This window comes from Haliaeetus albicilla, chromosome 5, assembly GCF_947461875.1.
Source record: "Haliaeetus albicilla chromosome 5, bHalAlb1.1, whole genome shotgun sequence".
Taxonomy (NCBI): Eukaryota; Metazoa; Chordata; class Aves; order Accipitriformes; family Accipitridae; genus Haliaeetus; species Haliaeetus albicilla.
In genome coordinates this window covers 26,824,852-26,839,428 of record NC_091487.1, presented here as the reverse complement: position 1 = coordinate 26,839,428, position 14,577 = coordinate 26,824,852, and the positions used below count along the sequence as shown (strand labels likewise).

The following is a 14,577-nucleotide window of genomic DNA, read 5'->3' as shown; positions in this document are numbered from 1 at the left end:
TTTTGCCTCCGTTTGGCAGGGAGAGGCAGGTTTAGCCAATGGGTGCGACACCCTGGTCCCACCTGGCACCTTGAGGTGACCCCAGCCCACGTTGCTGGCTCCCGCAGGGCTGGCCACCACAGACGGGTCTGACTCTGCCCCAAATGCCAAAGCCCTGCACCCCTGCGGAGGGGCCCAACAGTGAATTTATTTACTGAATACATTATTCCAGGTGAGACAACATCCGCCTAATGTATTTATTGAATTAAATTTGTCCAGCTCTCCCTCTGTGTGTTAAAGGGAATGACAGCCATGCACATCCACCCCGATACACCCTGTAACGTGTACATACGTCTCCCAGCTGGCCCCACACGAGCACACACAGGCCCACACAGCCAAACCCACTCCATGATACCATCACCTTTCCATCCCGGTAAGGCGCTGTTCCCCCCCCCAAAAGCCGTAGGACAGTGACTTCCAGGCGACCCTTTCTGTCCTGCTTTCAGCTGTGAGCACCCTTTCCCCAGAGCTACTGTTTTTCTTCTGTCAAAGGTTAAGCCCCGCCATCCAGCCCCTGTTTGTCTTTGTCCCCCGGTCGTTTGACGTGTTAGATGATAGCCCATGGTGTGTAAATAATGTATATACAGTGAGAAAAGAATTCAGTATTGAGGTGTTTGAGATATGGAGCTGTAACAACTTCTAGTCATCCAGCATCTGTGATTTATGTGCCATTTTCTGTAAAGATATGAACAAGAATAAAACTAAACGGGAATACTATGTATGAGTCTGGTCACTGATGTTCAAGGAGGGTGAATTCAGCCAAAGCTGAGAGGGGGTTGGACATCAGACTGTAGCCAGAGGGAGGTGGGAGCTCCAAAGCAGCACGGAGAGATGTCTGCACCTTCCTCCCCACCCAGGCATGGGGAAGACAGGGCTTGGGTGCTGCTCTCCCTTTGTGGTGAAAGACAAAGCTGAAAGGGGTGTGCGTGTACATGGGGCAGAAGTTAGGCGTCATGGCATACAAATGGTCAGAGAACAAGTCACTTCGGCATCCAGAACAGCTCTGGTGCGTTGGGTCACTCCATATCATATGTACCCTGACGTTAGAGAGCCAGGCAGACCTTTGGGCAGGCTCAGTCTCTCTGCCAGGAGCAGGCTGCAGGGCCCAGCTGGCCTGAGGAGCAGATGTGGCAGCCAGACGCGGCAAGTGCAGGGGAGCTTGTTGAGAGGGAAGGGCACCAACAGGTATTTCCAGCAAGGCGAGCCCCGATTTGAGAGTAGCAGGAGCCCATACTGAGTTATCAGAGAAGGAGCTGAGATTTGCCTGCCCTGCTGAGGGCATCTGGCAATGGTCTGATGGAAAAACCTGGTGTCTTACGGGGGAAAAAGGCTGAGGCACAGCAGTTGTGCATAGGAAATGAGAGACTTTGCTTGTGGAACAATGACACTGCTTGGGCTTGACTTTGCGGAGGGCCTGTAGGCCCACAGGACTACGTTTCCCTGGGGGGGACAGAGCCCTCGTAGGTACTCAGCTAGCTCTGGGAACAGCTCTGATACAAACCAGGTGTGTGGTCTGGGATGAGTGCACCTGCCATCAAATAGTGCCTGTCTCCCATACTGGTGTTCAGCCTGTTCACCAAACATATCAGCCCTGCAGACCATGACTGGTGTTGCACTACGAAGAGCATGGAGATCTACTAACCGTCTCATCTCTGCTGTTGATCCCATTGGTGTGCCTGGCTGAGAACAGCCCTGCTTGCAGGCAGAACCTTTTTCTGCTCTTCTTTTGTGTCCACTAGGAAAGGAGGGGAACCTGGTCAATGAAATTAAGGAAACCTCCAAGCTCTGCCTTAAAAAACACTACCTGTATAGGGCCTGAAGGAAAGGAAGGCAGAAAAAAAGCTGTTTGGAGGCAGGAACGCAGCTTAGCTCTCCTACAGTGAGTGGTGGGAGGTCTCGGCACGAGGAGATGGGCTGCAGTGTTTCATGCCAAACCACCACCCCCTGCTCCACCATGGCCTCACCGAGTGCTCCCAGTCCACCCTGTGGTACAGACTTGTCTGAAGTGTCTGGGAGGAGGCAGAAAGCCCAGCTCAGCTTGCTGGAGGGGACAACTCTGATAGCTGCCCAGCAGTGAGGTGGGATGGGATGCAATATCCCCCTCCTGCAGCAGACAGCTGCAGGAGAAAAACCTTCCCTGGCCCACCAAAGACAGCACAGCCTAGTGCTCTGCAGGGATAGGCCTTAATTTGGGGAAGGCGATGGTCCCATACTAGCATGGAGGGGACCCTAACTTTTACAGGTGAGCTGCCCCAGGCTGCTTTCATGGCCAGCAGAGGACCAGGGGGCTGCAGGGGGGGGGCGGGATTGGGGAGCAAGGGGATAGGGATGAATAGAGGGAGGTGGGAGGGAGGCGAGTGGGGGTGAAGCAGAGGGGTCTGGGAGCACAGCACAGCCCCAGGAGAGCATTGAGCAAGAGCGGGCTGGTAGATCCTGGCCCGGGCACCTCGGCCCCATGGGGAGCCCAGGCACCCGCTGAACCTGGCTCCCATTCAAGAGCAGCTGTCAGGACTCAGATTAGCATGAAGGTTATTTTCAGTCAAATATTTCTACAGCCCACCCCTTTCTCCTCCCTTAAAGGGATTGAATTTCTTTTTCCATGTAGCGCTCTGGAAGAGAGGAGGAGAGGAACGAGGCAGAGGAGAAGGGGTGCCCGGGCTCCCTGCACGGCAGAGCTGCTTTTTGTCCAGTCAGCCCAGGGCGACTTAGCCCCAGCTCCCACACGGGCCCGTCTTGCCCAGGCTGGGTGTCCCGAGCATCTGCAAGGGCTCCAGGCATCCACCTCGTCGATGAGAGGCAGGCGCCCTGCAATGATGGCCAGGCTGCTGGCTAGGGCTTGCTGCCCCAAAGCTCTTCCTCAGGGTCCCAGATGCTCCCTTGGGTCAGTGACTGCCAGAGCCTGGAGCAACGGGCCTCTCACCGCCTACATGCCCGAAGCTGTCGCCTTTCCCAAACCCAAGGACCACCAAGGCTTGTACAAGGTGTCAGTGGAGCAGGGGGATGCCTTCTGGGGAGCACTAGGGAGGAGCCGGCTCACCTGGATCACCCCCTTCCACTCTGTCCAGGACTGTGACCTGCGCCAGGGCAGGGTCTCCTGGTTCCTGGGTGGGCAGCTGAATGTGTCAGGTAAGGAGGGGGGTGCGCACGGGAGCCCACCAAGTGCCTGCAGGTGCCTCTCTGTGAAGGGCTTTGGCCCTGGGAGCAGATTGGAGGAGCACAGAGTTAAATGGTTGGCGTGAGGAGGATTCCCAAAAGGTCCAGTTGGTCCTGCAGTGGCTGTAATGTAAGGATGTGGCTGGTCCTAAGAGAGCAGCTGGGTCTCGCTGGAGGGGCTGCAGCTGGATCGGGGTGTGCTGGGAGCCAGGCAGCCGTCCCTCAGCCTCTGTGGATCCCACAGCAGTGCAGTGGCTCCATTCTGTAGGACCATATGCAACAGCACCGAACCCAGTGCATTCAGCAGGCAACGTTGCACTAGGTTATTCCTGCCCAGAGAAGGCAGTATGTATCTGCAGAAAGCAAAATACAGGAGCAATGAGCGGTACTGGAAGTCCCCACAGCTGTGGGAAGCTCTTCTTCTGTGGGCTGGGGCTACTGCCTTAGCAGGGCTACCAGGGCAAGACATAGGGGCTGGTGACACTGCATCCTGCTCACAGTGCTCTTGGTTCCAGTGTTCAAAATCTGAGACAGATCTCTCAGAAATCAGGTCTTATGTAGTCCATTTGGGCAGGACAGCAGGAGTTATTTGCCTTTGGGATTTGAGATCTTATTGTTCCCCCTTTCATGTGTGTTTCTTCCTCTCCCAGAAAACTACAAGTGGTCAGGAGAAAAAGGCATTTTGGTATGCAGACTAGGGCTGCTGCATCATCCCATGGCCTCAGTAGCAGGTTTAAGGAAAACACAGAGTGAAACAAGGCTTCTGAGGAAACTGCAGCTGCCAGCAATGCGGTAAACTTTTCTCAGAAGAATTACAGCCAAAGCCTCAGCCAACCACGTCCCTGGAAAGCCAGAGGCTGTGCACTCCTGACCCTGGTTCTCTTCCACCTTCGACAAATGCACCCTGCAGACTTCCTGCACAGAGCTTCGCTTCATCATACGTTTGTTATTTAGGAGCACCACCACTAAAAACCAGCCCTACTCCACCCCGGAGGCAGCTGCAAGGCAGTGCTGGGTGGAATGATGGCTGAGCTGATGTTTGCCAGGCCCTCTGAGGGCACTGGGGATGTGACCTCCAAAGGGACTTCGGGCAGTTTCTGCTCTGGACTGCGTTAGGTTGCAATTAAGAGGGAAGGTGATAGTGGGGATTGGTAGGTATTGGAGTGGTAATGGACTTGGGATGGTGCTTGTGATCTGCTGGCTGGTATCCACAAAGGTTTTTTCAGTGGATGCACAAGGCTAATGCTAAGAAGACTCACACACAGCCCTGACTGTTCTGAAAACGGGACTGCCAGTGCTGGCTTTATGGGAATTAGGAGGTACTGAGGGTTGCTCTGGCAATGAGACTGGGTTGTCTTTTCCAGTGAATTGTCTGGACCGACATGTCCATGTAGCCCCAGACAAAGTGGCCTTAATCTGGGAGAAGGATGAACCAGGAGAGCAGGTGCAGGTCACGTACAGGTCAGTACTTACCTCTGAGTGTATGACAGATGTATTGCAGCGTGCATAAACACTGCACAGGGCTGATCTGCTGATATGCATCATATGAGGGGGTACAGCATCCCTTCACACAGATAGATCAACAGTATGGTGGCTGTTAGCTTGCCTGGGCTGATCTGAGACTTCAGCCTACCTCCTGATTAACCTTCTGGGGCCCGAGGTGTCCCTACCCATCTGGGGACAGAGATGTAAGCCGCTTGTGGCAGCACTGCAATGCTTGTAGGTAAGACCACATGGGAAAGTCAGACGTGTGCCTTCCCAGCAAGGTTCCTGGTGTCTAAACTTGCAGGTAAATGGTCTGCAAGAGAGGCCAGATTCACAGCCACATGTGTGTTGGGAAGTCCCATGCTCATCTGCATGTCAGCAATGCTGCTGGGTTTGTCTCTCTGGGGCGACTGCCTGTCCAGCCCTGCTAGGTTAGTCTGGAGCCCCCCACCTTCCAGTTCAATTTGTCTGCTCTCCGAGTCTCCCCTACAGAATCCACTTAAATCCCTCTGCACACAGAACAAGTCCCTGTGTGCTCTCTGGCTCCAGAATTCACACGACAAACACGACCATCCACCACTGCCAATCTCTCTGCACGGAGAGCCCTTCCATGAAATGAGTCACTGACAGCCAAGCCATGGTTTCTGGGAGGGATGCTTCTCGGGAGAGGCATTGTTTTGCTCACTGCTTTCCTATAGCTGTTGTTCTCTCTGGTGGGCCCAAGCTGTGGAGGACTTGACCTTCCCAGCTTTAGCAAAGCATGGGGCCCTTTTTTCATGGGGGAAGACATCTATCTAACTCCTCACGTGTAGCTTCCAGCCTTGCAGGGTAGTGTGTTGCTCCAGTTGTACAGGCTGATAAGAAATGTGCAGGCTGCCATTGGGAAAGTCAGCTGAGGTGGTGTGGGCTTGCTGAGCCAGAGGAATTGCCAGTGGCCATTGCTGGCCCAATGGCTTGCTCCTGATGCTGGCCAGTGAGAGTGTCAAGCCCTGTACAGAGGCCATTCTGTTTTATTTTTTCCGTAAATAACGGCCCATGTTAGCGACTGTCTTCTCCTTTCCTTCCCACTGACATTTTACAGCTCTCCCATGGACTTCCAGCGTGGGGGGTTAGGGTGCGTAGGGATGTAAGCTGCATACCTGTGACTCTGAGGCCCCCCAACTTTATGCACACAGGTAAGATCTGCAAGAAAGTCTCTAACTGTGCCATTGCTTCTTTGGGCAGGGAACTGCTGGAGCTGACATGCCGCCTGGGAAACACCTTGAAACGGCAAGGGGTGAAACGGGGTGACAGGGTGACAATCTACATGCCTCCATGCCCGCTGGCGGTGGCTAGCATGCTGGCCTGTGCCCGCATTGGGGCTGTGCACGCTGTGGTGTTCGCTGGGTTCAGTGCAGAGTCCCTAGCAGACAGGATCCAGGATGGTAAGAGCCAGTGGGTAACAGGAACTTGTGTTTCCCTTGGGGGACAGTGCTGAGCTTGTTGGTTTGGCAGCTGGGGGGCTCAGGGTTGTGCTGCTGGCAAAGGTTTTCTGAGTAAGACTCCCTGGGCTAACTGAGGGTGTCCTGTCGTGATGTATGGCCATGGAGCAGGGATTAGCACCCCAGGAAATTGCACGGGCTCACTAACACAACATGAGATGGACTGGTTCTCTCCTTCATCCAAGGGACTAAAGAGCTGGGATACAGCATGTCCTCTGAGGGGATGCAACACAGGCAGGAATGAATGGGAAACAAAGATGCAAAGCTGCTGTTTTTGCTAAATGGAGGACATGAGTAACAGGGGCTGGGAGACAGAGGGAGATGTGCAGGGTCATGGTAGAGCCAAAGTGCTGTGTGACTGATGGAGAGGGGCAGAGCTGCTTATGTGGCTCTTCTGCATTCTGCAGCCCAGTCGGAGACAGTGATCACAGTGAACCAGGGCCTGAGAGGCGGCAAGGTTATTGAGCTAAAGAAGACAGTGGACCAGGCTGTGAAGCAGTGCCCAGGAGTGAAACGGATTCTGGTTTCCATGAGGACCGACAGCAAGGTTCCCATGACAGCCCTGGATGTGCTGCTGGAGGAGGTGAGAGGCTGTCCAGTGCTACTGCCGCTTCCCCTGAGCAATGTGCCCACTCTGGGAGCAGGGACAGGGGGTGAAGAGAGGGTGCTGGCTGGCCATGACAGTTTTGCTGGCATTGACACAATGTGGGGACATTGTCCTGCAGCAGCAATGGCAGCTGGAGCTGCATATGAGTTCAGGACAGTCCCAGGAGCTGTCAGGATGGGTAACGGGGTGGCTCTTCCCACAGCAGCAGCCCTGTACTGTCAGAGGCAGGCAGTGCAAACCAGGGCTCGTAGCAGAGTGGAGCAGGGGCTAGAAACACCCCAGACATGGGCTGACATGTTCTGAGCCCAGCCTTGGACTGCCACTGCACTGTCACACATGGCTCTGCTGGTGGACCTGGCACCCTCTGTGAGCGCCGCCAGCAGCTTGTGTGTGAGGAAGCAGGCAGTGAAGTTGTTTGTGTGCCCGTTATTTGTGGCACACAGGATGGCCAAGCCGCCAGCATGGAGCACTTTTTCTGAAGAGGTAAGCCCCTGCTGTGCATTTCTCTTAGCTCCCTGGACCTGCACAGAGGTCTCCTTGCCTCTGCCCATCCCATCTGCAAGCAATTTGTGCTAGAAAGGCTTCCTGGAAGGCTTCTGTGCTGGTCAAAGCAGCGGCAGCTTAAAAATAGCTGTCTCTTACTCAGCAGGTCTGCTCTGGCTGAGGAAAGTGTTTGCTAGCTCAGCAAGGCGAAAGAGAGTTCAGGCTGGTGAGCAAAGGGAGGGGAGGTGCAGAGGCAGGGAGGATGGCATTGGGGGAGCAGGGTAGCACAGGTGCTCAGAGGGAGGCTCAGGGGAGAGGTGCTCAAGCGGGTGTAGGGACAGCACAGGGAAGCCTGTGAGACCCCAAGAGAGAACTGCTGTGCTCTGTCCTGCAGGAGATGATGAAGGAGGATGCGTGCTGTGAGCCTGCTGCCATGGACAGTGAAGACATGTTGTTCCTTCTCTACACATCAGGCAGTACTGGCAAACCCAAGGGTCTGGTTCATTCCCAGGCTGGTTACCTGCTGTTTGCTGCTCTTACACACAAGGTAATGGATCCCAGCCACAGGGTGCTCATCAGCTAGCAGTTTATAGGCAGTGCAGGGAATAGACGTACTGCCTTGTTGCACCATGAGCTCATCCTTATCTAGAGCAAAGTCTCTGGGAAGCCCTCCTAGGGCATCAGCCCAGTAGAGCACATCAGCCTACAGGTAGTGGGGAAGAGCAACACATGCTCTGGAGCAGGGCTTCCCAAACACGTAGGCCTCTGAGCTACCTTCTTGGCTTTCTTCTTTCACTGCCTTATCCTAGACTGAATCATTGGATGGGATGCTCAGCCTTGCAAGGGTAATTTTATATTACTGGCTGAGGAGGAAGAAGCCGATTTGCTCCTAAAACCTCTGGCTTGCTTTCCCTACATGTAACTACCACAACTCAGGTGGCAGATCAAAGGCAGTGCTTCTGGGAGGGGCACATTCGAGGGTATCTGTAAAAGCTGGTGAGTGCCCTCAAGTCAAAGGGTCTATACCTGAAGAGTGTGGGTCATCTTTGGGAAGAAGAAAGCCTTTAACCCCTAGCATGCCCAAAGCAAACAACTGTAATAGAGCTGGATAAAAGGGCACTAAGCACAGCATGGAGCTGCACTTGGCTGCAGGAATGGTTACAAGGGACATTTCCTAAGACTTTATATAGAGTCCTCTGGAAGAGGGAGTTCTCTGAACAGTCCCTTAGCTTTAGGTCTGGCTCTCCCTGTGTGTGACTTAAGTTCCAGTAGTGCCTCAGACCACACACCCTATGATACAGTAAGCTAAGTGCTGACTGGGTCTTCTCTGTCAGCCGTGAGTGCTGGAGGCCAGACCTCCTGGGGTGTGTGCAGGGAAGCCCTTGGTTTTCCTGGGAGCTAAGCTGTCTGTACAGCTGCGCCCAGCATGATAAGTGACCCTCTTGAGACCATCAGAGATGGTTTGCGAGAGCCAGAGCTGCCATCCCAGAATAGTAATGCAGGGAGTGAGCAGCATGTGGCCATGTTAGCACTCAGGAGCACTGGAAACTGCGACACAGGGCTGGCACGCTCAGATCTCTCAGTTGGATGGGGCAGACCGCTGCTACCATAATTCACCACTCGGTTAAAAAGAGGCAGAGCAAGCAGGGGAAGTTTCCATTACAAGCACCCTGGAGCACTTGAGGCCCTGGAGTCCCCAGCTGGCAGCCTACAGACAGGGAGCTGCAGGAAGAGACAGGAAGGTCCTGAACACCAGATGCCAGAGCGGAAGGCGAGAAGTGATGGGCTAATGGGAGACGGGCCCCTGGGGAGCTTTCCTGGTGCTGAGTAAAGGAAATGAAGGAGAGTGCTTGAGGAAGCTGGATGTGTTGCTGCCTGTCTGATGGCACTCAGTTCTACCCTGCACGGGGCAGGCTCGTTCCCTCATGCTCCAGCCTTGCAGCGAAGGGTCTCCTGAGGCATAAATGGGGCAGCGGGAAAAAGAGCTTGTTCTGCTTTCTGCCTGCCTGCAGGTGCAGGGCTGTGCTCACCCAGCTGAGGCGGAGAGGTGCCAACTCCTGCGGGCAAGCTGGGGCTACTGGGCCGAGGCATCTCACGGTCCATCTGCTTGCTGCCTCAGTGCTCCTATGCTGGGGTCCTTGCTGAGCTCAGGGTTTTCCTGAGTCTTTACTGTGTATTTGGAGCCCAGCAGCACCTGGGAGTGGCTCATGGAGTCCTTCACTGCATTGCCCTTGCTTACAACTCCTCTCCTTCCATGTGGTCATGTAGGTGTGGAGGGAGGGACCATCCTCACCCTGAAAGTTCTCCTGTTTTGATGTGACAGGATACTTGGATCAACCTTGTCTAGATACCAGCAGAAGGAAGGAAAGGCTGTAGCTCTCTGCTTTGGAAAAGAGCAAATTTGGCTGTGTTGGGTTTGGTTTTTTTTTAAATGTCTCTCTCTCCTCCCACACCTTCATAAAGCACCTGACATTTTATTTTTTTCTGATAATGTTTTAAAAAACTCTTTGCGGGAAGAAGGTGTCCCTGCAGGGGTGGTGGGAAAACAGAAGGATACCATAACGTTAGGGTGGAGAAAGGGTACGCTGCTCCTGGTTGTCCCCCTTGCCGGGAGGGCAGGCCCAGGCTATACCCCTCACTGCCTCTCCTCCCTTGTGCAGTACGTGTTCAACTACCAGGACAGGGATATCTTTGGCTGCGTGGCAGACATCGGCTGGATCACAGGGCACACTTATGTGGTCTACGGCCCCCTCTGCAATGGTGGCACCACAGTCCTTTTTGAGAGCACTCCCATCCATCCTAACCCTGGTGAGTGAGAAGGTGTCGCGGGAGCTGGGATATGCCACAGCCACCCTGCGAGACCCACAGCAGGCAGGGAGCTGGAGGCTTGATGCCAGGACACAGGCAGCAATGGTTTTGCTGCCGCAGAAGCAGACTGCAGATTGTGCCCAGCAGACAGCTGCGAGGGCAAGAGTCTTTTCCTCTGGTTAGGAAGCCACTGCTGCTTCTCCAGGGGTGAAGCTGTTTCTCCCCATCCCTCCCTGCAGCATGGAGAGTAGCAGAGCTAGGTGATGTGGAGGAAAAGGGGCCACTGCTGCTCCTGGACTGCTTTAGTCCTTCCCAGTGTGGGATTAGCTTGGCTGAGGGTCCAGGCACTGCTCTCATCTCCTCTCCCTCTATCTTGGTCTTGGGCTGGGAGGATCTGTGTGGATGGTTACTGACCCCATTTCCATTCCAGGCCGCTACTGGGAAACAGTGGAGAGGTTAAAAATTAACCAGTTTTATGGAGCGCCCACTGCCATCCGCCTTCTCCTGAGATACGGCGATGAATGGGTGAAGAAGTACGACCGCTCTTCTCTCAAAGTGCTCGGCTCAGGTAACTGCTAGTGGCATGGGCTGGAGCAGCAAATCCTTGGGCATCAGGTTGTGCCTCTTCCCACAAATGCTAAGAGCAGCAGCACACGAGAGTGGAAAGTCAGGAGCCTGCGCTGCTTGGGGGTGGCTCTGTGAGCAGACCCTGGGAAGCTGTGTCTTTGACCTGCTCTTTCAGCTTTGTCCCTTTGTCTTTCCCTTTGCAGTGGGGGAACCCATCAACAAGGAGGCCTGGGAGTGGTACTTCCATGTGGTTGGTGAGACACGGTGCCCAGTAGTGGACACATGGTGGCAAACTGGTGAGATGCGTACGACCCCTTGTTCCAGCTTCTGCTCTCCCAGGCTTTAGGAGTGACCTGCTGCTTTGTTGGCCAAGTGGGAACGGTTGTTACTGACACTCTTGTAGGAGCAATGCCGTAAGGGGCCATGGACACCAAAACATGAAAGAGAGAAATGGCCTTTAAAGCTAACCCAGAGAAACACGGGGGAATTGATGGCAGGGAGCAGATCTCTGCTGAACTACGTGAGCAAGATCATCCTTCTGCAAAGAGCCTTCCTTCCCCAGCTCTCTAGCAAACCAGCCCCAGCCTGTGGTCTAGCAGGGTGCAGTGAGGGCCAGGGCAAAGGCTGTTGGTCAAGCAGTGCTACCTGGCTTTTCTCTTGTCCCTGACTTTGATGAGCATTACAGTTTCTTTTGCTTTAGAAACAGGAGGCATCTGTATCTCACCCCGTCCGTCTAATCCTGGAGCGAAAATCCTTCCAGGCATGGCTATGAGACCCTTTTTTGGGATCAGCCCCTCCCTCCTGGATGACAAGGTACATTTATAACCTGCAGCCTGGGCACTGGCTCAGCCCGCTTTCCCCCAGGCGCTTGCAGCATGTACTTGCTGATGGGAGCGGAGGTCTGTAACCACATCTTTCCTGCTCACCTCTGCTAGATGGTAACCTTCTTTACTGGAAGGGGATTAACAGTGAAGCTGTTCTTCCAACTAGTGCAGAAGTTGAATTTTTTTTTTGCTAGCTTCCTCTGTCCTGACAAGACAGGCTGTGCTTGGGCTCCCTGGCACACGTCTTTCCAAGGTGAGGTAGCTAGGCAGGGACAGCCAGCCTCCCTAGAGGGGCACAGTGTCCCACCATGGTAGTCGGCTAGTTGCAGATATCTGCTGGGAGACACTGAGCCTGTCCCATTGTAGTCGGGGGCACAGGACTCTCCCCACTGCCTTCCCTGACATTTCCATCACAGGGTTGTTAAATAGACAATGACTAAACAACCCAAGTACCCTCAGCCATGGTTACTAAAATGTTAACTATTTTACAGGGAAACGTCCTTCTGGAAAACAACATTTCTGGAGCTCTTTGCATCTCACAAGCCTGGCCAGGTATGGCACGAACCATTTACAATGACCACAAGAGATTTCTGGAAACCTATCTGACTCCTTATCCAGGTAAGGAAAACAGAAAAAAAGGCAGGTCACAGCAGAGGTGTTTAGTTGGGTACAGTTGGGTCTGCTTGCTGGTTTTCTGCATGGGGGCAGGACTCAGGAGAGCTGGTACTGCTACTTCGTTCTTCCACAGGCCCTCCCGTGGCATTGAGGCCCTTCATCTCCCCATACCTGATACCTCAGCACTGCCCTGGGAATGGGTCTCTCTCACCAACCTTCCCCATTGGATCACATGTGGTTTTAGGGCAATGGATTTGTCCTTCTGCCCCCAGTCCCCTTGAGCACAGAGAGGCCTTTTGGTGCAAACCCTGTCAGCTTCTGTCGCTCATCCAGAGTTACTGAGCAAGCCCAAGAGTGTGTGCCTTGAAGGAAAGGGGAGAACCTGCAGGACCACATACACCTGCACTGAAACAAAGTGCTCCCGGCTTGTGGTGATGAGGCAGGCTGGGCATTAGCCAGCGCACTGCAGAATGAGGGAAGGAGCCCCATGACAGAGCAGGTACCAACAGAGGCAGAAGACTAACAAGGAAAGTAGGCACCTTCACCCTGAGCAGTTGAGGAAGGAGCGGAGTATGTGAGCCCTGGTGCCAAACGAGAGGAGAAGGGGGTGAGGTGAGAGTGCAGCTGGCAAGCAGCTGACATGCTCACTGCAACAAGTGACCATGGCACGGTTCTGGCCACTGCAGGCTTTTTCTTCACCGGGGATGGTGTGTATCGTACCAGTGAGGGCTACTACCAGCTGACAGGACGGCTGGACGACATCATTAACATCAGCGGACATCGGCTGGGCACTGCAGAGGTGGAGGATATTGTGGTAAGTGGTGTGGGTGGGAGGTAAAGCCATCCAAGGGGACAGCGAAGGCACACGGGTGGTGCTCAGGGAAGTCTCTTTGAAATACCTGAACAGAAACATGCTGCTGCTGTAGCAGCAGGGAACAGTGTTGGACCTACAGCCTGACTGTGGGAACAACTGCCCACCCTCTCCCTTGCCATTCTGGCTCTCTGCAGCAAGGGAGGGACAAAGCCTGATAAGGCTGATGCTGTAAGTGGGTGAATCCCAAAGCGGCAGCCAGGCTTGTTAAGGAGGAGCATCCACAGGCCAGTAGATTGTGGGACCTCGTGGAGCAACCTGGAGGCACAGAACAGGGTCTAGAAGGTACAAGCCTAAAGCAGCCAGAGGGAGGGGGGAAGACTTGTGTTTGCAGACAGACCTGCTGAGGCAAGAAGGAAAAAGGGCAGAGGGCATATGAGGCCCTTCCTTATCCCTCCGCGTTACTGTGGGCTGCAGCAGCCAAGCCGGGTCAGGGCAGCTTCCAGGTGGCAGCCAGCCTGCTGAAAGCACTGAGCCAAACCCCAGTCCTGTTCTCTTCCAGAATCACCACGTGGCAGTGGCAGAGTCTGCTGTCATCGGCTACCCACATGAGATCAAGGGAGAAGGTAAGATGCTTTCCTGCCCCTGAAACATCTCTCATGGGGCTATTGCACTGCAGTGGGAAGTGGCACTGCCACACCCACCCCTGGCAGCAATGCCATGGCAACGCCATACAGCATGTTAGTGGGGATCTTGACACAGCCATCACAACCTACACAAGACCAGCTGGGCTTTGCGTAAGGTGCCAGCAGTAGCACCATGGCAAAAGCACTTACAGCTCAGGCTACAGAGCATCCCCGGAGGCTACCAGCAAAGAGGGACCTCTCCTGGCACTAGGTCCAGGTAGGCTCTCGGAAGCATGCTGTGCACAGTGCTCAGTAACCTGGTGGTCCTTCTGCCAGGAGCCTACGTGTTTGTCGTGCTGAAGAAGGACAGTGGCTACACGCAGGAGGCTCTCACTGCTGAGCTACAGGAGTTGATCTCAAAGAAGATCGCTAAGTATGCAGCTCCAGAGTATGTTCAGGTAACACGTGAAGGATAGTCCAACACCCACCCTAGCAGCCTGGCCAACCCCTTTCCCTCAGCCTTAGCTCTGCTCTTCCCTGTCATAGGTCACACACCGGCTGCCCAAGACACGCTCGGGGAAGATTATGCGTCGGGTGCTAAGGAAAATCGTGGAGGACAAGGCCAGTGAGCTTGGGGACCTAACCACCCTGGACGACCATGAAGCTGTGCAGCAGATAATAGAGGGACACAAGCTCCTGGTGGAGGGGTGGAAGACCTGCTAGCTTGGCTCTGCCAGCAGCCTCCTGCTCCTCCACTGCAAAACTGGGGCCACATTCAGAAATGTCACTAAACAACTGGTGGCCAGTAAGTGCTCAGAGACCGTACCTCCACTGCAGTCTCAAAGTGACCCCTCTGCAACACAGAGATCCTCAAAACCTCTGTCTCTACACACCTATGAGAGGCACAGGAGACAACATGACTCATCACAGGCAGAACAGCAAAGGGAGGTGAGCTTTGTTTCCTCCCCTAAAAGCAGAGGGCCAAAAGACCTCCTTGGCATTCCTTGTGCCTTGCAGTAGCTGTGAAGGTAGCAGCAGGCCAGGATGCCTAGCCCTGGATAGGTATATTACTCCTCCC

General features: G+C 54.3%; 1 protein-coding gene across 1 annotated transcript; it reads left to right on the top strand.

Annotated features, from left to right (window-relative positions):
• The first annotated feature begins 2,656 nt into the window (after positions 1 to 2,656).
• LOC104312730 (acetyl-coenzyme A synthetase 2-like, mitochondrial) lies at positions 2,657 to 14,573 on the top strand. Its single transcript, XM_009913145.2, has 14 exons — positions 2,657 to 3,165; positions 4,557 to 4,653; positions 5,902 to 6,101; positions 6,566 to 6,741; positions 7,643 to 7,795; positions 9,909 to 10,056; positions 10,487 to 10,624; positions 10,827 to 10,919; positions 11,324 to 11,436; positions 11,939 to 12,065; positions 12,749 to 12,876; positions 13,436 to 13,499; positions 13,836 to 13,957; positions 14,046 to 14,573. Exons 1-14 carry the CDS (start codon positions 2,829 to 2,831, stop codon positions 14,220 to 14,222), a joined length of 2,073 nt encoding a protein of 690 aa, XP_009911447.2. The 5' UTR covers positions 2,657 to 2,828; the 3' UTR covers positions 14,223 to 14,573.
• Positions 14,574 to 14,577: the final 4 nt, after the last annotated feature.